Source organism: Acomys minous (genome assembly GCF_964271855.1).
Source record: "Acomys minous genome assembly, chromosome: 20".
NCBI lineage: Eukaryota > Metazoa > Chordata > Mammalia > Rodentia > Muridae > Acomys > Acomys minous.
The window spans coordinates 4163078-4182837 of record NC_140502.1 but is presented as its reverse complement, the minus strand read 5'-3'; the positions used below and the strand labels follow the sequence as shown (position 1 = coordinate 4182837).

Genomic DNA, 19760 nt, shown 5'->3' with positions numbered 1-19760 from the left:
TGGTGCCCTCTTCTGGCCTGTAGGTGCACATGCAGGCAGAGCATTCTATACATAATAAATAAATCTTAAAAAAAAAAAAAAAGATAGGCATCCCCCGGGAGGACAGGCCCATAGGTGCTCCGTGCTCCTGCGGGGGCTCACCTGCTGTGTCCCCTCTCCTCTCCCAGCTGCTGCTGCTGCACTACAAGGCCAGCACTGAGGTGCAGGACAACAACGGCAACACCCCGCTGCACCTGGCCTGCACCTATGGGCACGAGGACGTAAGTGGCCCCCGCGGTCCCCAAGCCAAGCCCTGCTTTTCATACCTTCTCACAGATTTGAGACGAGTCCAGTGTTGTGTTTTGTGTTGATGATTATTGAAAACGTCGGTGTGCAAATTTAAATTTTTTAAATTTACTGTTCATTCTCTCTCTCTGGGGCGTGTGTGTGTGTGTGTGTGTGTGTGTGTGTGTGTGTGTGTGATGTGCATGTCGGAACGGGTGCCATGGCATATGTGAGGAGGGCAGAGGCTGACAACTGTGTGGAACCCATCCTATCTTTCCACCTTGTTCTAGTTTGGTTTCTGTTGCTATGATGAACACTGTGACCACCGCACGCAACGTGGGGAGAGAAGTGTTTGTTTCACACTGTAGGTCACAGTCCCAAGTCAGGAGAGGAATCCAGAGGCAGGAACTGAAGCAGAGACCACAAAGGACTGCTGCTTACTGGCTAGCTCCCCTTGGTTTGCTCAGCCTGTTTTCTTACACAACTCAGGACCACCTACCCAGGGGTGGCCCCGCCCACAGTGGGCTGGGCTTTACCATCTGCTCAGGGGTGGCCCCGCCCATAGTGGGCTGGGTTTTGCCACCTGCTCAGGGGTGGCCCCGCCCACAGTGGGCTGGGTTTTATCACCTGCCCAGGGGCGGCACCGCCCACAGTGGGCTGGGTTTTTGCCATCTGCTCAGGGATGGCCCCGCCCAAAGTGGGCTGGGTTTTACCATCTGCTCAGGGGTGGCCCCGCCCACAGTGGGCTGGGTTTTACAGCATCAATCACTGATGAAGAAAATGCTGAAAGAGCAGGGCGTAATGGTTCAGCCATTGATCCCATCACTCAGACCAGGCCGTCCTTGAACACACTATCATCCACCTGCCTCTGCCTCCCAAGTGCTGGGATTAAAGGCGAGCGCCACCACACTCGTCTCGGTACAACCTTTTTTTCTGGCTTTCTGGTTTTCTAGTGCATTGAACTCCTTCCTCTTGTATGGTCTATCCAGTGAGTAGTGTAGTCAAAGGTAGGGGTTCATTACAGATGTCCTTGTAGAAAATCCAAATCCTATCGGGTGTTATGTCAGTTGTATCAATTTATATAACTGCTCTTGTAATAAGAAAAGTAATTCTCAATTATTAGATGGAATTGCCCATCTGCATGTAACCTTCTTGGTAAATACTTGCCAAGTCCCTAGTTCCAGATTCATTTTGGATGATTTTATAGTTCACTATACAATTTTATTTTCTTAAATCTTTTTCCAGTGTACATAATTTGTAGTAGTCCTGCTTTGTTTTCCAAGTCTGAAAACAACTTCTTTTATTATTATTTTGAGACAGGCCATCCTTCTCCTTCACCCAGGCTGGCCTCAAACTCCTGAAGTTTTCCAAACACTGAGATTCTAGGCAGGGCTACTCCTTATTGGCTGACAATTAGTGATTCTTCCCCTACCCACTCTGTTTTGCTTGTTTTTGGAAATTGCTCCAAGTCTTCCTTGCATATTAGACAAGGAGACAAAGGTTCTACCACTGAGCCACACTCCCAGCCCCTCACTGGGGGATTCTAGGCAGAGGCTCTACCACTGAGCCACACCCCAGCCCCTCACTGGGGGATTCTAGGCAGGGGCTCTACCACTGAACCACACCCCAGCCCCTCACTGGGGGATTCTAGGCAGGGGCTCTACCACTGAGCCACACCCCAGCCCCTCACTGGGGGATTCTAGGCAGGGGCTCTACCACTGAGCCACACCCCAGCCCCTCACTGGGGGATTCTAGGCAGGGGCTCTACCACTGGGCCACACCCCAGCCCTTCACTGGGGGATTCTAGGCAGGGGCTCTACCACTGAGCCACACCCCAGCCCCTCACTGGGGGATTCTAGGCAGGGGTTCTACCACTGAGCCACACCCCAGCCCCTCACTAGGGGGTTCTAGGCAGGGGCTCTACCACTGAGCCACACCCCAGCCCCTCACTGGGGGATTCTAGGCAGAGGCTCTACCACTGAGCCACACCCCAGCCCCTCACTGGGGGATTCTAGGCAGGGGCTCTACCACTGAACCACACCCCAGCCCCTCACTGGGGGATTCTAGGCAGGGGCTCTACCACTGAGCCACACCCCAGCCCCTCACTGAGGGATTCTAGGCAGGGGCTCTACCACTGGGCCACACCCCAGCCCTTCACTGGGGGATTCTAGGCAGGGGCTCTACCACTGAGCCACACCCCAGCCCCTCACTGGGGGATTCTAGGCAGGGGCTCTACCACTGGGCCACACCCCAGCCCCTCACTGGGGGATTCTAGGCAGGGGTTCTACCACTGAGCCACACCCCAGCCCCTCACTAGGGGGTTCTAGGCAGGGGCTCTACCACTGAGCCACACCCCAGCCCCTCACTGGGGGATTCTAGGCAGGGGTTCTACCACTGAGCCACACCCCAGCCCCTCACTGGGGGATTCTAGGCAGGGGCTCTACCACTGAGCCACACCCCAGCCCCTCACTGGGGGATTCTAGGCAGGGGCTCTACCACTGAGCCACACCCCAGCCCTTCACTGAGGGATTCGAGGCAGGGGCTCTACCACTGAGCTATACCCCAGCCCCTCACTGGGGGATTCTAGGCAGGGGCTCTACCACTGAGCCACACCCCAGCCCCTCACTGGGGGATTCTAGGCAGGGGCTCTACCACTGAGCCACACCCCAGCCCCTCACTGGGGGATTCTAGGCAGGGGCTCTACCACTGGGCCACACCCCAGCCCCTCACTGGGGGATTCTAGGCAGGGGTTCTACCACTGAGCCACACCCCAGCCCCTCACTAGGGGGTTCTAGGCAGGGGCTCTACCACTGAGCCACACCCCAGCCCCTCACTGGGGGATTCTAGGCAGGGGTTCTACCACTGAGCCACACCCCAGCCCCTCACTGGGGGATTCTAGGCAGGGGCTCTACCACTGAGCCACACCCCAGCCCCTCACTAGGGGGTTCTAGGCAGGGGCTCTACCACTGAGCCACACCCCAGCCCCTCACTGGGGGATTCTAGGCAGGGGTTCTACCACTGAGCCACACCCCAGCCCCTCACTGGGGGATTCTAGGCAGGGGCTCTACCACTGAGCCACACCCCAGCCCCTCACTGGGGGATTCTAGGCAGGGGCTCTACCACTGAGCCACACCCCAGCCCTTCACTGAGGGATTCGAGGCAGGGGCTCTACCACTGAGCTATACCCCAGCCCCTCACTGGGGGATTCTAGGCAGGGGCTCTACCACTGAGCCACACCCCAGCCCCTCACTGGGGGATTCTAGGCAGGGGCTCTACCACTGAGCCACACCCCAGCCCCTCACTGGGGGATTCTAGGCAGGGGCTCTACCACTGGGCCACACCCCAGCCCCTCACTGGGGGATTCTAGGCAGGGGTTCTACCACTGAGCCACACCCCAGCCCCTCACTAGGGGGTTCTAGGCAGGGGCTCTACCACTGAGCCACACCCCAGCCCCTCACTGGGGGATTCTAGGCAGGGGTTCTACCACTGAGCCACACCCCAGCCCCTCACTTGGGGATTCTAGGCAGGGGCTCTACCACTGAGCCACACCCCAGCCCCTCACTGGGGGATTCTAGGCAGGGGCTCTACCACTGAGCCACACCCCAGCCCTTCACTGAGGGATTCGAGGCAGGTGCTCTACCACTGAGCTACACCCCAGCCCCTCACTGGGGGATTCTAGGCAGGGGCTCTACCACTGAGCCACACCCCAGCCCCTCACTGGGGGATTCTAGGCAGGGGCTCTACCACTGAGCTACACCCCAGCCCCTCACTGGGGGATTCTAGGCAGGGGCTCTACCACTGAGACACACCTCCATCTCCTCACAGGTGGTAGGTAGGAGGGGGATTCTCAGAAAGCACTTGCTCTACCATTTTAGCCACACTCTCATCCAGTCATTGATGGCCTGGTGACCTGGTTGGGTTCTTTTTTTTTGGTTTTTCAAGACAGGGTTTCTCTGTGTAGTCTTGGCTGTCCTGGACTTGCTTTGTAAAGACCAGGCTGGCCTCTCACTCACAGTGATCCACCTGCCTTTGCCTCCCGAGTGTTGGGATTAAAGATGTGTGCCACCGCGCCCAGCTGCCAATTGGGTACTTTTGAAAAAAAAAAAACATGAGGTTTCTTGTTCAGGGAACGTGGAACCCTGAATTGTAACTGGTGGCTTCCATATTTTGTCTTGGCAAGTGGAGCTTTGGTCAAACCAGGGCATGGCCCTCGGCTAAGGGGGCACTGACATTGCCGTAGCCTTCCCTGTTAGAGAATCATGGTCCTGCCGTGTCTTTGCAGTGCGTGAAGGCTCTGGTCTACTATGACGTCCAGTCCTGCAGATTGGATATTGGCAATGAGAAAGGAGACACGGCCTTGCACGTTGCTGCACGCTGGGGTTACGAGAGCATCATAGAGACGCTGCTGCAGAACGGAGCCCCCACAGCGGTCCAGAACAGACTGAAAGAAACGCCACTCCAGTGTGCGCTGAACTCGAAGGTAGCTCTTTCCACTCACAAGACTAGCCTTCCTGGGGACACCTTAAGGGCCTTCCTTAGCACCCCAGGACAGACCATGACCTCCCTCCATCTTTCTGCCATACCTGGGACACCGTAGTTAACCGGCTTTACTTTTTGATAGTCCTCAGTTGTTTGTTTGTTTTTGTTTTTTAGCAGTTTTTCTCAGTGTTGTCATTGTGAGCTGCTTCCAGCAACATTGGCTCCGGCCTCTGAGCGCAGGGCCTGCAGCAGCCAACAGACTGTGTGAAAATGGGCCAGTGCCTTTGGCTGTGAAGAGCACTGAAAGCCAACGGAAGAAAAAAACACTGCAGAGACAAGCGCTGTTTCTCTCTTCATCTCTGCTTCTAGAAACTTTTCTAATTCGGCCCCAAATTGAATGAAAGAATTAGACAAGTGTGAGACTGAGTCTCAGTAGTTAGCCCAGGCTAGCTTTGAACTCGCAGTAGTTCTCCTGCCTCAGTCTGCTGAATGCTGGGATTATAGGTCTGGTACCACCGTACCGCTAGACTTCGTCTTTTTAGGAATAGGAGGAAGTGCCAGGTGTGGTGGCGCACACCTTTAATCCCAGCACTCAGGAGGCACAGGCAAGTGGATCTTTGTGAGTTCAAGGCCAGCCTGGTCTACAAAGTCAGTCCAGGACGGCCAAGGCTACACAGAGAAACCCTGTCTCGGAAAAAAACAAAAACAAAGACAAAAACAAAAACAAAAAAAAACCAGAAGATAATTTTTTTTTTAATTAGAAGTGGATAAATAGTTACTAGAGACAATTGGCCGACTGTGCTTTTCTCAGTCTCGCATCACCAGTATGAAACAAACTGACGTCTGGTTTAAAAAAAAAAAAGCCATTTAAAAAATGTAGGGGAGGGGTCTGGAGAGATGGCTCAGAGGTTAAGAGCGCTGACTGCTCTTCCAAAACTCATGAGTTCAATTCCCAGCAACCACATGGTGTCTCACCACCATCTCTTCTGGCCTGCAGGCAGAATGCTGTATGCATAATAAAAAAATAAATCTTAAAAAAAAAAACTAGGGGAAGCCGGGCGGTGGTGGTGCACACCTTTAATCCCAGCACTTGGGAGGCAGAGGCAGGTGGATCGCTGTGAGTTCGAGGCCAGCCTGGTCTACAGAAGTAAGTCCAGGACAGTCAAGGCTACACAGAAAAATGTCGGGGAAATTCCAAACAATTATTTTTAAATTTTAGCTTTTAAAAAAAAATTACATTTAAAATTTGAATCTGTGTGTGTGCATGTGCGGGGTCAGAAGTTCTCTTGTTCTCACGTGTAGGTCCAGGGGACCGAACTCTGGAGGCCGGGCTTGGCAGCAACTGCTTTTCAGTCTCTCCAGACCCCAAAGTTAGCTTTTTTGATGGACCTCAGACCATCTCCTCCGACCTCCCCTGGGGACAGGCTGGCAGAGGATGCCGATGGCTTGTTGCAGCCCATCTCACTGGATGCCTTTCCTGTCCTCCTTGTCCCCTAGATTCTGTCTATCATGGAAGCTCACCGCCTGTCCTCTGAAAAGCCAAGGCCATCTGAGGTAAGGCTCCAAGTCTGTAAGTCTGCATGGCCACGCCCACCGATGCCACTGGCGCTTGGCCTGACTTGTCTGTGTCCATGCCCTCATCCCTTTGGTGGCCCGCTCCGCCTTTCCCCAGGTCCCTGCACGGTCCCCTACTCGCTCTGTGGATTCCATCAGCCAGGACTCCTCCACCTCCAGCTTTTCTTCCATATCGGCAAGCTTCAGGCAAGAAGAGGTCAGAAAGGACTACAGGGAGGTGAGCCATCTACGTGGGCGGGGCCTCCTGGGTGGGCGGGGCCTCCTGGGTGGGCGGGGCCTGTGAGCTGACCAGAGCTGCCTGCAGCCTGCTTAGCAGCTGGTTTGTTCTACTCTAAGGTCAGTGCCTTTGAGATGGCGCCCAACCGTGTGTCCAGTTGTCTTCAACCTTTTCTGCCCCTTCTACGTCTTTTCTCCATAGCAGTTTTTGGAATGTGTGAATATTAGAGAAACAGAGGAGTGGGGGCGGGGCACAGAGACAGGCACAGAAAGAGGCGGAGACACAGATATGAGGTAGAGCGAGAAGTAAACAAAGAAATTATATTCTAAGGAAAATGCATTTATATAAAGCCGAGAGTTCTTGTGTTGAGGTCACTGTCATCTCACTGCCCACATCATTAGCAGATCTAGTTTATGTTACGTGGGAGCGGGTTCTGTGCAGCTTTTTCAGAGTGTTCTAGCTATGAGCAGTTTTGGGGGGAGCACATTGGAAGGGTGCCGAGTGAGGCGCTGGGCAGAGGGGTGCCGGGTCTTCAAACTGCTGGTTTCTGTTGTTGCTCTGTTACTAAAGCCGCTGCCCTGACTTGCTTTTTATTTCCATTAAGGTAGAAAAGCTTCTCAGAGCAGTCGCGGACGGGGATCTAGAAATGGTGAGTCTCGTCACCGTGACAAGATGCCCGATGCTCGTAACGGAAGAGCAGGAGGGTTTGTCTCATGGTTTCCGAATTCAGTCCGCCGCTGCGGAGACAGCGTGGTGGTGGGAGCCGCCCTTCTCCATCCGGTGGACCCGGAAGCAAAGGAGAAGCAGAGAGACAGCCAGGGGTGGGTGCAGCCTGCAGAAGTGTGTTCCTAGTCAGGCCTAGGCTGCTACAGGCTCTACAGCCTTCAGGGTGCGATATGACTAGCAGCCCAGTGCATGAGCTTCCAAAACGGGAGTCTTGGGTGGGGGTGGGGGGACATTTTGAGATTAAAATCCCAAGAAAGTATTTTTGAGGCTTTTAGTTTGAAGTGGCTGCCCTCACGTTTCTTGCCTCCGTTTGAGGCTGTCAGTTCCCCCTGGAAGGTGTGGTACCTTTTGCATGTACTTTGTCACAGGGATGCTAGGCGTCCCCAGGGAGGAGGCGCATAGCAAGCATGGCCCCTGCCTTCTAGACATTGCCCTCCTGGGAGTCAAAGTGATGCGCACCAGAACCCAGACCAAAGTGAGGAGTGAGGAAGTTAGACAAAGCCAGGGTTACATGAGGCTTAATGGCAGTATGTGGACATTGAACTCCTGGGGTGGTGGCCTTGAGGCTCTGGGAAGTCTCAACAGCAGCAGCCAGTAGTGACAGTCCCCCAGGGGTCCCCACAGGCAGTTTCCATGGGCAATTGGCTTCCTGAAAGCAGTTTACTCTTGCTTAGCAGACCCGGAGTTCTGAATGAGTCATCTCCCAAGGGCCTGTTAACGGTTTTTAAAGAATGCTTTTTGAAGGCCTGCAGCGGTGCAGGAGTGGTGGTGCACGCCTTTAGTCCCAGCACTCAGGAGGCAGACAGAGGCAGCCGGATCTCTGAGTTCAATGCCAGCCTGGTCTACAAGAGTGAGCTCAGGACAGCCAGGTCTACACAGAGAAACCCTGTCTCAAGAACAAAATGCTAGAGAGAGCCTTTGGGGCTAAAGAGATGGCTCTGTGTGGTTAAGATCATCTGCTGCTCTTGCGGAGGACCTGGGTTTTGTTCCCAGCACCCATGTTAGATGCCTTTCAACTGCCACCTACTCCAATCCCAGGAGACTCTTAACACCTTCTGGCCTCTGTGGGCATCAGGCACACATGTGGTACATAAAAGCTCACGCAGGCGCACACACACATACACATAAAAGTAAAATAATGAGCCGGGCATGGTGGCGCATGACTTTAATCCCAGCACTAGGGAGGCAGAGGCAGGTGGATCACTGTGAGTTTGAGGCCAGCCTGGTCTACAAAGTGAGTCTAGGACAGCCAAGGCTACACAGAGAAACCGTGTTTCAAAAAGCAAAAAAAAAAAAAAAAAAAGTAAAATAATGGATAAATCTTTCAAAAGAGAGCTTTTCACTGATGACTAAGTGGGCCGTGTTTGCCCCTTGTGTTGTCGCTGTGACAGGACAACATGAGAGAACAGGATTGTTTCAGCTTACGGACTCAGGGCGCTGACCGGAACTGTTTGGTTCCATACATTTGGGCAGAATATCACAGTGGCAGAGGGATTTCTTCACCTTGTGCCAAGCTGAAAAAAAAAGCCTCGAGAGAGGGTCTGGGATATGGCTAAGTGAGTAGAGGGGCTTGCTGCAGAAGCCTGAGGACCTGAGTTCAGTCCCCGGAACCCACCATAGAGTTGTCTTGTGCTCTGATGTCTACACTTGTGCTGTGGCATGTGTATGTCCCACGCCCACCCCCCAGTTACTCGAGCACGTGTGTACACACACACACACACACACACACACACACACACACGCAATAATAACACTTTCCAAAAGACAGAGCGAGAGGGAGCGAAGTGTTGGAGATCACAGAACCCCTTGGCAAAGGCCCGCCCCTAGGTGCCCCCCCTGCTCCCCTCCGGCTCGGCCCCACCTCCTGTAGTTTCCAGCAGTGTTATTAGCTGGGGTGTAGACATCCAACCTGGAGCCTGCGTGGGCCGTTTCATAGTCAAACCATCGCAGAGTAGCTAAACAGGAATCGCTGGGTCCCATTCTTAATAGCTTCTGGGACAGAAGAAACCTGCACAGAGTTGGCCATATATAAGCCTTTTCCAGAGGCTGCTGTCGTCCCCCAAAATGGCATGCGGCTTCTCTGGAGGACACAGGCGCAGGACACAGGACACAGGAGCAAATGCTTTATGTCAGTGACTGCAGTGGCCCACGGAGCTGATTTGGGAAGGGGTGTGTGTGTGTGTGTGTTCGCGTGTGCGCATGTATGCGTGCACTTCCATACTCACGTGCTCACATGAGCTGCGGGCGAAGGCATCGCAATACTGGAGCTCCCATTTCTCCTCGCTGTCCCCCCCACCAGGTGCGTTACCTTCTGGAGTGGACGGAGGAGGACCTGGATGACATGGACGAGGCCATCAGCGCGGTGGACCTTGAGTTCTGTCACCCCTTGTGCCAGTGCCCCAAGTGTGCTCCGGCTCAGAAGGTGTGGCTTTGCCTGCGTCTGGGGGGCGGGGCAGGGCGCGGTGAGGGGCAGCTCTTCCTGAGTAGGAGGTTCTTTGCTTTAATTCCTGCCTGACTATGCACAGGTGTCCCCGGAGGGCGGGGGCAGGGGTGGGGGTGGGGGCGGGGCTGATAAGTCCTGAGAGGGTGGAGAGCAGCGTCCTTTCTTTGGTCATTTTCAACCCACCTGTTATTGATTGATTGATTGATTGATTGATTTTTTTGAGACAGCCTCTCCCTATGTAGCCCTGACTGGAAGGCATTATGTACATGAGGCTGGCCTGCAGCTCACAAAGATAAGCCTGCCCCAGACTCATGAGTGTTAGGGTTAAGAGCATGCACCGCAATGCCGGGCTGTGTTTTTATTTTATGCATGTGGTGGTTTTGCATATGCATGTGTCTCAGTGCACCGCATGTGTGCAATACCCATGGAGCCCAGAAGAGGGCATCAGTTACCCTAGAACGGGAGTTGCAGGTAGGTGTGAGCTGCCAAGTGGATGCTGGGAACTGAACTCGGGTCCTCGGGAAGAGCAGCCAGGGCTCTTAACTGCTGTGACATCTCTCTAGCCCTCTTCGGTTATTTGGTTTTCAAAATAGGGTCTCTCTGTGTTAGCCCTGCCTGTCCTGGATTCGCTTTATAGACCAGGCTGGCCTCGAACTCACAGCGATCCACCTGCCTTTGCGTCCCGAGTGCTGGGATTGGAGGCGTGTGCCACTGCACCTGGCTAGGTCCAGCCCTCTTTTTGTCATTGTCATTATTTTTAATGTTTGAGCTGCTGCTTTGCATATAGTGAGATCCAACCTTTAGCCCACACAGTGCCACGCTGTTCTCACGGAGATGCTCTGCAGAGCCGTTCTGTTTGCCTTTTGACTGATCATTCTCCTCTTAGTGCAAATTACAGACACCAGTTGTAGGGCTGGAGAGATGGCTCAGAGGTTAAGGGCACTGGCTCTTCTTCCAAAGGTCCTGAGTTCAAGTCCCAGCAACCACACGGTGGCTTACAACCATCTATAATGAGATCTGCTGCCTTCTTCCGGCCTGCAGGTGTACATGCAGGCAGAATACTGTATAATAAATAAATAAATAAATAAATAAATAAATAAATAAATCTTTAAAAATAAAAAATAAGCAAAACAAAACCCACCAGGGATAAGAAGGCAGTTTCAGCCGAGCATGGTGACACACACCTGTAATCCCAGCACTGGGCAGAGGCAGAGGCAGGAGGATCTCCGTGAGTTCGAGGCCAGCCTGGTCTACAAAGCAAAACCAAGACAGCCAAGTATACACAGAGAAACCCTGTCTCGAAAAACAAAGCAACTAGAAAGATGCAATGGTTTGATTAGGAATGGTGTCCAGAGGCTTATGTACCTGAACGCTTAGTTATAAGGGCGTGTCACTCCTTAAGAGGGATTAGGAGGTGTGGCCTCGTTGGGAGAAGTGGGTCACTGGGGGTAGGCTTTGGGGTTTCAAAATTCCAAGCTAAGCAGGGCAAGATGACGCACAGAGAAACACTGTCTTGAGAAACACAAACAAACAAACAAATAAATAAATAAATAAATAAGGCAGTTTCATGATTTAAAAGGGGGAGATATTGTCGGGTGTGGTGGCACATGCCTTTAATCCTAGCACTTGGGAGGCAGAGGCAGGTGGATCTCTATGAGTTTGAAGCCAGCCTGGTCTACAAAGCAAGTCCAGGACAGCCAAGGCTACACAGAGAAACCCTGTCTTGAAAAACCAATTAAAGGGGGGGGGGGCAGGGGAGTACTGACTGTTTCGGGAGGTTTGGCCGACATGTAGGCAATCTGGTTTTTTTTTTGACTCTCAGGCTGGCTTCGAGCTCACATTGTAGTTAAGGATGACCTTGAACCCCTGACCCTCCTTCATTACCTAGGTGCTGGGACTACAGCTGTGTGCTACCCACCCCACCAGCTTTCACGCACAGCCTTCTGCTAAACACCATCATGAAGAGACACTGTCTGTGTGTCAGTGCTCTCCCGCTCAGGAAACGCCCACCCTACCCCATCACCCCTGGAGTCCCACGGTCAGTCTCCTTAGCACTGGGCGCTGTCACTCCTTATGCGCGGGTGCATTTCCCGTGACTGGCCACATTACCGGAACGACCATCACTTGTGTTTGGAGTTAGGGTTGGCGCCCAGCGTGCCTGTGCCGCCCGCTTGTCCCAGTCTGTCTTATTGCACAGGCTTTGTTTTCTCAATTACATTTCATGGATTCCCCATCCTTCATTTGTGAGCTTTGTGTCTTTGGGGCGCCCATCTCACATGATAAGGCATCCCTGTGGACCTCACTCTGGTGAACACTGGAAGCCAGGCTTTTGGTACCTCGTCCCCGTCCGAAGAAGTGGGAAGTCACTCACAGGCCATATTGAGTCCAGATCCCTCTGTGATCCCAAAATTTGCCGAAGCTGTTGGGAAGCAGAGAGGGGTACCTTCCAGCGCTGTCCCAGCCTGGCCTCCTAAGTACTAATGCCACTTATTTGCACCCTCTGCCTTACCCAGAAACTGACAAGGATTCCTGCCAGTGGCCTTGGTGTCAATGCGACCGACCAGGACGGCTTCTCTCCCCTGCACATGGCTGCCTTGCATGGCCGGACCGACCTCGTCCCCCTCCTCCTGAAGCACGGTGCCCACTCGGGTGCCAGGAACACAAGCCAAGCTGTCCCGCTCCACCTGGCCTGCCAGCAAGGCCACTTTCAGGTATGGCCCCCCCATCAAGTAGGGGCTTGATTTGGGGAGGAACCGCACTTGGTGACAGTGCGGGCAGTGCTAGGGGACATCCGGAGGACTTCCTTAGTGGCACCCCTGACCTGGGGGTGGTCCCACTGTCCTCCCCTGCCTCTCAGACTGGGAGGTATAAAGCTGTCGCTGTGATTCTGACCACTGCAAGACTGCGTCTCTTCTGTGTAAAGGAACCAGGCCCCTCTCCTTAAGGACTCCCATCAAGGCCAAAGTCTGAAAAAAATGTAAAAACTGGCCTACCCAGTCCTCCATTAAGGCCAAAGTCTGTAAATCTTACCTGCTTAAAAAGTCCAGTTTGGGGGCTGGAGAGATGGCTCAGTGTTTAAGAGCACTGCTTGCTCTTCCAAAGGACCCGGGTTCAATTCCCAGCACCCGCATGGCAGCTCACAACTGTATTTGACTCCAAGATCTGACACCCTCACACCAGCACACATAAATTAAACAAAAAATATTTAAAAAAAAAAAAAAAAGTCCAGTTTGTCCCAAGCCGCAGCCTGTGCTGAGAGTCCAGCTTGACTCAAAGACAGCGAGTTTGTGTAACAGATTGTGTTTAATATTTCCACTTTCCCAGGAATGTACTTACCCCTCCCAACTAAGAAAGTTCCTCACACCCCTGTGACTCCTTCAACCAATCACATGCTGTAAAACTCATTTCTTTGTCTAAAACCTATAAAAGGCCCGTGCCTCTGCTTCTCACGGTCTGCAGCTGAAAAGAGCTTGGCAGACCCTGTTGCGTCAGCTCAATAAATTCCTATGCGTTCGCATCGACAACGGACTCTGTCTCTCAGTAGGGACTCCAAAAATAGACTAGAGATCTCTCTAAAGGTCTCAGTCTTACATGTCAACGTTCTGGCCTTTAGATCTGTGCAAACAGCTTTGTATTTTATAAAGTATATTCAAGGCCCTGTATAGAGTTCCAAGACAGAAATTTGTGATTACTAACATTTGTTTTGTTTTGTTTAATATATTAACTCGGCCTGGTCTCAAACTTTCAATCCTCCTGCCTCAGCCTCCTGAGTGTGGGGATTGCAGGTGTGTGCCATCACACTTGGCGTTGACCCGATTAGCGTCCTAAAGTCGGTTTTCTTTGGGAAGTTGTCTCTGTTACTATCCTTTACGTCATCCTCTGCCTTGGGGACCTCCACTGTGGGGCCATGGCTCCAGCCCGCATCTCTCTCAGACGTCCCGCAGACTGCTTCCCATCATGCATTGGGAGCAAAGGCTGCAATTCTAGGTAGGTCACTGTAAAGATGGAAACCCTACTGCCGGCACATTGTGGGCGCAGAGGGGACCCCCTGCACAATCGAGAACCCCTTCTGTTACTCATCTCCTGCCTCCAGAGGGTCCTTTTCACCTGAGAAGAAAGAGTTCCTTTTCTAAATTGTAATTACGATCGGAGTCTTTCTTCTCTGGACTAGGTGGTGAAATGTCTCTTAGATGCCAATGCAAAACCTAATAAAAAGGACCTTGGTGGGAACACGCCACTCATCTATGCCTGCTCTGGTGGCCATCATGAAGTAGCTGCACTGTTGCTACAGGTAAGAGCCTCCCTGCCACACCGGGCCTTTTCTTAAAAAGCAATTTTTGTTACTACAGTTCTCAAAGATTTTTTATTTTATGTGTATGCGTGGTTTGCCTGCATGTAAGTATATATGTATACCATGTAGTGCAGTACCCTCAGAGACCAGAAGAGGGCACCAGATCCCCTGGAACTGCAGCTAACAGGCTGCTGTGCGCTATCTGATGGGGGTGCTGGGAACTATACGCAGGTGCCCTTCAAGAGCAGTGCACTACAGAGCTGTCTGCCAGCCCCCACACAAGGCCTTCTAACACCCTGTCTGTGCCTGCCTGTCAATCAGCCTTCTCTGGGAAGGTGCTGTGAGCATGCATTTCTGCTAGTGATTCTGTGACAGATGGGCCAGTGTTAGGGAGATGACCAGTGTCAGCGAGGTGGCCCCGCTTGAACTGAAGATCCAGGCCTGGCCTTCTCCCACGGGGAATCCTGAAGTTAGCAGGCATTGATGGTAAATCGGAGACTGAAGACGTTGCCCCCTCCCACAGCCTTGTCCATACCTCTGCCACTTCACATTGCTCACACCGCTTCACACTCCTCACACCGCTTCTCACGCCACTTCATACTGCTCACGCCGCTTCACACTGCTCATGCCACTTCACACTCCTCACGCCACTTCACACTGCTCACATCACTTCATACTGCTCATACCGCTTCACACTGTTCACGCCACTTCATACTGCTCACACCGCTTCACACTGCTCACACCGCTTCATACTGTTCACGCCACTTCATACTGCTCACACTGCTTCACACTGTTCACGCCACTTCACACTACTCAAACTGCTTCACACTGCTCACATGTTCTGAAAACAATGCATGGGCAAAAGCGAGGTACAGTGCTGCATGCCTGCTATCCTCGCACTCAGGAAGCTGAGGCAGAGAGTTGATAGTTCAGGCCAGCCTGTGCTGCGTAGTGGGAGCCCATCTCAAGGTACAAAGAAACAAAGTGTGTGCTTTTTACATTAGTATGTTTTGTTTTCTATTTCATGTCAGAAATTGTTGTTTGAAGCCTCGGCTGCTCTTGGCCTGGGGTGGTGGCACATTGTAATTCTAGTACTTGAAAGACCAGAGCCAGCATGGGCAACTCAGTGATAGGAACTGAAACCAAACCAAACCAAATACCCAGTACCCCTTGGATTTGGGTGGCAGGGAAGCACAGATATGCCAGAGTTCCGCTGTTCGGCAGTTACCGTAAACTGGCTTCTGTTCTTTCGTGCCGTGTTGACAAGCACTGCAGTGCACATACTCAGTTGGAAATATTTTTTGCTTAGTGCTTTGTTTGTTTTAATCCACAGAAATTTAAGGAAAAAAATTTTTTCTATTTAACATAGAAAATTAATGCTCAAAAGATAATTGTTGCTTACAGCCTTGACTTGGGGCCTGAGGAGACGGCTCAGCAGTTAACAATACAAGCTCTTTCAGGAAGCAGTCTTCGGTTCCCAGCATCATATCGGGTGGCTCACAACCACCAGAAACGAGAGCTCTGGGAACCTGGTGCTTCTGGCCTCAGTAGGTACCAGTGCTCACACAAAGACCCACACAAACACACACATACACATAACAAAAAATTAGAAGAAAAGACAAAAAAAAAAAATTGAACTTGATTTTTAAAAAGAAGTTCCAAAAATTCTTTATTGAGCCACACACCCAGGAAGCTGAGTTTGAGGCTAGCCTGGGCTACATAGAAAGTTTGAGGCTAGCCTGGGCTACATAGTGACACCATCTCAAAAGCAGATTTTTTTTTTTTTGAGACAAGGTCTTACTGTGTAGCTCCGGCTGCCCTTGAACTCACCATGTAGACATGCTGGCCTCAAACTCAAAGAAATAGGCTTGCTTCTGCATACTGAGTGCTAGGATTAGCTACTGTTAACACTAAGCTGTCTTCAGAAAATAATTTTATGGACCTGGGCGATGGCCTAGCAAGTATACGTGATTGTGCAAGCCCAAGTACCTAAGTTCTAAATTTCATGCTGTCTGCATTCCACATAGAAAGTGGATGGATGACCTGGAGCTAGAGAAAAGAAAATGGTATTAGAAACACTGGCTGTTCTTTTTGTTTGGTTGGTTATTTTGTTTTTCAAGACAGGGTTTCTCTATGTATCCCTGGCTGTTCTGGACTTGCTCTGTAGACCAGGCTGGCCCCTAACTCAGAGACCCACCTGCCTCTGCCTCCTGGGTGCTGGAATCAAAGGCGTGTACCACCATGCCCAGCTTACCGGCTATTCTTTCAGGGGACCCAAGTTCGATTCCCAGCATCCCTACAGTGCCTTACAGTCACCCATGTTCCAGGGTATTTGTGACCGTCTTCTGGCCTCCAGAGCCACAGGGCATGCACACAATGGACATCCATGCCTCCTGGCCAAACATTCATATAAAATAAAAATAAATAATGCTTTTAAGAATGTGGATGCTAGAGAGCTAGAGAGACGGCTCAGAAGTTAAGCGCACTGTCTGTTCTTCCAGAGGTCCTGAGTTCGATTCTCAGCAACCACACGGTGGCTCACAACCATCTGTAATGTGACCTCATGCCCTGTTCTAGCCTGCAGGTGTATATTCAGGCAAAACACTGTGTACGTAATAAATGAATGAACGAATGTGGCTGCCCTGTAGTTCCTGCCTATACTCCCAGCACTCCTACCTCAAGACGAGAGCTGGGGATGGGAGAATTGGCAAGGTGTTCCCATATGCAGTCGAGCGACAGAAACTAGAGAGACCTCACTCACCTCAGAAACAGGCAGGAGGAGAGATCAACTCCCAAAGGGTTGTTTTCTGACCCCTGTATGTGTGTTGTGACAGCGTGTACCTCTGACAATAGATAAGTGTTTACAAAGTAGTTTTCTAGCGACCAGGCACATCTGCTCGGCACCTACTGTCTCCACCTCTCTCCTAGCGTGGGGCCTCCATCAACGCTACCAACGAGAAAGGCAACACGGCCCTGCACGAGGCTGTGATGGCGAGGCATGCCTTGGTGGTGGAGCTGCTTCTGTTCCACGGAGCGTCTGCTGACATCTTGAACAAGAGGCAGTACACGGCTGCGGACTGCGCAGACCAGGTGATGGAGGGCGCGTGCGCAGACCCGGTGATGGAGGGCGCGTGCGCAGACCCGGTGATGGAGGGCGCGTGCGCAGACCCGGTGATGGAGGGCGCGTGCGCAGACCCGGTGATGGAGGGCGTGTGCGCAGACCAGGTGATGGAGGGCGCACACAACCGAGGCAGGCTCACGCTCCCTGAAGCACACTGCGCCTTCCTTGTGATCAGAGCAGATGTGAGATGACAGCAGCCAGGTGGTTGGTGCTCCGTGCTGAGCTAAGTGAGCGTGCCCGACGTCCACTGGCGGGGCTAGACATGTGCCAGCGTCACCTGGGCGTACTCAGCGTCCAGTGCGCACTCTTTCTGGGCCCAGGGAAGGTGGAGCACCTATCAACCGTTACTATTACGTGCCTTGGTTCTGGTACGCACAGATGCTGTCACATCTGGGAAGTGGCAGGTCAGACGTCATTCTTGGTGTGCCAGCCCGGTAGCATAATGGAGGGGTTTACTTGTGGGGTTAAATCCTTCAGATTTAGAGAGAATTTAGGTCCCCAGTTTACTACACTCTCCAGTGTAGGTAAGTCAATCATGGCGAAAGAGGGTCGCTTCCCTCTGCTCCTGTCTTCATGGGTAATCTTGGCTTTAAACTCCAAGTGGACAGCTCGTTGGTTGTTGATTGGCCCAAAAGAGATGTTAAAGTCACTGTAAAGGCAACCTAATTGTTTAATTAATTATTTAATTTCAAAGGTAGTGAGGGCTTAGGGTGTGGCTCGCTGGTAGAGTACCTGTCCAGACTCTCCCAGTGAGGGGCTGGGGTGTGGCTCAGTGGTAGAGCCCCTGCCTAGAATCCCCCAGTGAGGGGCTGGGGTGTGGCTCAGTGGTAGAGCCCCTGCCTAGAATCCCCCAGTGAGGGGCTGGGGTGTGGCTCAGTGGTAGAGCCCCTGCCTAGAATCCCCCAGTGAGGGGCTGGGGTGTGGCTCAGTGGTAGAGCCCCTGTCTAGAATCCCCCAGTGAGGGGCTGGGGTGTGGCTCAGTGGTAGAGCCCCTGCCTAGAATCCCCCAGTGAGGGGCTGGGGTGTGACTCAGTGGTAGAGCCCTTGCCTAGAATCCCCCAGTGAGGGGCTGGGGTGTGGCTCAGTGGTAGAGCCCTTGCCTAGAATCCCCCAGTGAGGGGCTGGGGTGTGGCTCACTGAAGAGCACCTGCCTAGAATCCCCCAGTGAGGGGCTGGGGTGTGGCTCAGTGGTAGAGCCCCTGCCTAGAATCCCCCAGTGAGGGGTTGGGGTGTGGCTCAGGGGTAGAGCACCTGCCTAGAATCCCCCAGTGAGGGGCTGGGGTGTGGCTCAGTGGTAGAGCCCCTGCCTAGAATCCCCCAGTGAGGGATTGGGGTATGGCTCAGTGGTAGAGCCCTTGCCTAGAATCCCCCAGTGAGGGGTTGGGGTGTGGCTCAGTGGTAGAGGCTCTGCCCATCATGTGCAAAGTCCTGGGTGGCATCCCTAGCTCCTCAAAAAGGAAATACTTTCAAATAATTGTTTTTTATTGTCTTAATGTAGAGATTGAATATACCTCTAAGTATATTCATGTATATGCACTGGGTGACAAGGTGGTGGTGTTTTAGGCATCCCTTGATTGGAGTTGAGGTGCCTATGAAGGTTGATGTTACTTAACAGGTAACACGTAACTTTTCACTTGATACTTTCTCAAAGATGGATGATGTGGAGGATGCTCTCCTGGGTGTGGATTGGGCCGTGGCTCCTGAACAGCCTCCTGATAACCACGTAGTTCCAGCCACTGCTGTGCTTCCCCCAGGGCGTATTTGATAGTTTCCCTGTTGCTGGGGTGTGAGCTCCTGAGCTCCAGCTACTCCCCAGCCTCACGTGCTGGGACAGTGGGCGCGTGCTCGGAGGGGCCTTGGCATCGTCTCTTTGTTGTGTGTGTTGTTGTTTCGGAGCTAGTGTAGGGAGGGGCTTTAGTCGCCACAGTATTGACGTCTAGACAGAAGCCCGAGTGATGATCCGCTGAGAAAGCATCACAATACCTGAGTGACGTTTCCCCCTCTAAATTGTAGGACTCGAAAATAATGGAGTTGCTGCAGGTAGTGCCAGGTTGTGTTGCATCCTTAAACAGTGCCGGGGAGACGGACGGCAAGGACTGTGTGACCGTTCAGATCAGGAAGAAATGTAAGTGCTTCTGAGTTCTCCACCTGTGACGTCTGTCTGTGTAGTTGGTGCTTTCATTGTGTGTATGTGTGTATGAATTTTTGTTTATGTATGAATGTCTGTATGATTATGTGTATGTTTAAGTGTGTGTGTGTGTGTGTGTGTGTGTGTGTGTGTGTATGTGTGTGTGAACCGTGTGTGTGCTCAGTGCCCTTGGAGACTAGAAGAGGGCCTCAGCTGACCTGGGACTGGAGTTGCAGTCACCACATGGGTGCGGGGAACCAAACCGCGGTCCTCAGAGGAGCAGCCAGTGCTCTGAGCTGCTGGGCCTTGACTTCGGCCCCGAGGCCTCACAGGCAGGTACTTAACCAACCAGTCCCCAGCCCTTCAGTGGTTTTTGGCTGTGGATTTTGGGGGTGGCAGGCATGAATCTATGGCCTCGCGCAAGCCAAGCAGGTGCTCCACTGCTGAGCCATGCCCCCAGCCCTGTTTGCATTTAATTTCAAATGAAAACTGTAATTGTCATTGTCATGACAGGGA

At 52.4% G+C, this 19760-nt stretch overlaps 1 protein-coding gene across 2 annotated transcripts in view; it reads left to right on the top strand.

The window, feature by feature from the left end:
- Positions 1–19760, top strand: part of ANKRD27 (ankyrin repeat domain 27) — a 59534-nt gene that overhangs the window by 35926 nt on the left and 3848 nt on the right. The window contains exons 17-26 of one of the 2 annotated variants that reach the window (XM_084770809.1): positions 168–260; positions 4547–4744; positions 6241–6297; positions 6416–6535; positions 7140–7184; positions 9561–9683; positions 12218–12415; positions 13876–13995; positions 16924–17085; positions 19130–19241. In XM_084770809.1, coding sequence (XP_084626935.1) covers positions 168–260; positions 4547–4744; positions 6241–6297; positions 6416–6535; positions 7140–7184; positions 9561–9683; positions 12218–12415; positions 13876–13995; positions 16924–17085; positions 19130–19241 — 1228 coding nt within the window. Of the gene's footprint in view, positions 1–167; positions 261–4546; positions 4745–6240; positions 6298–6415; positions 6536–7139; positions 7185–9560; positions 9684–12217; positions 12416–13875; positions 13996–16923; positions 17140–17220; positions 17955–19129; positions 19242–19760 lie in introns of those variants that run through there. The other variant, XM_084770810.1, reaches the window with a different exon arrangement.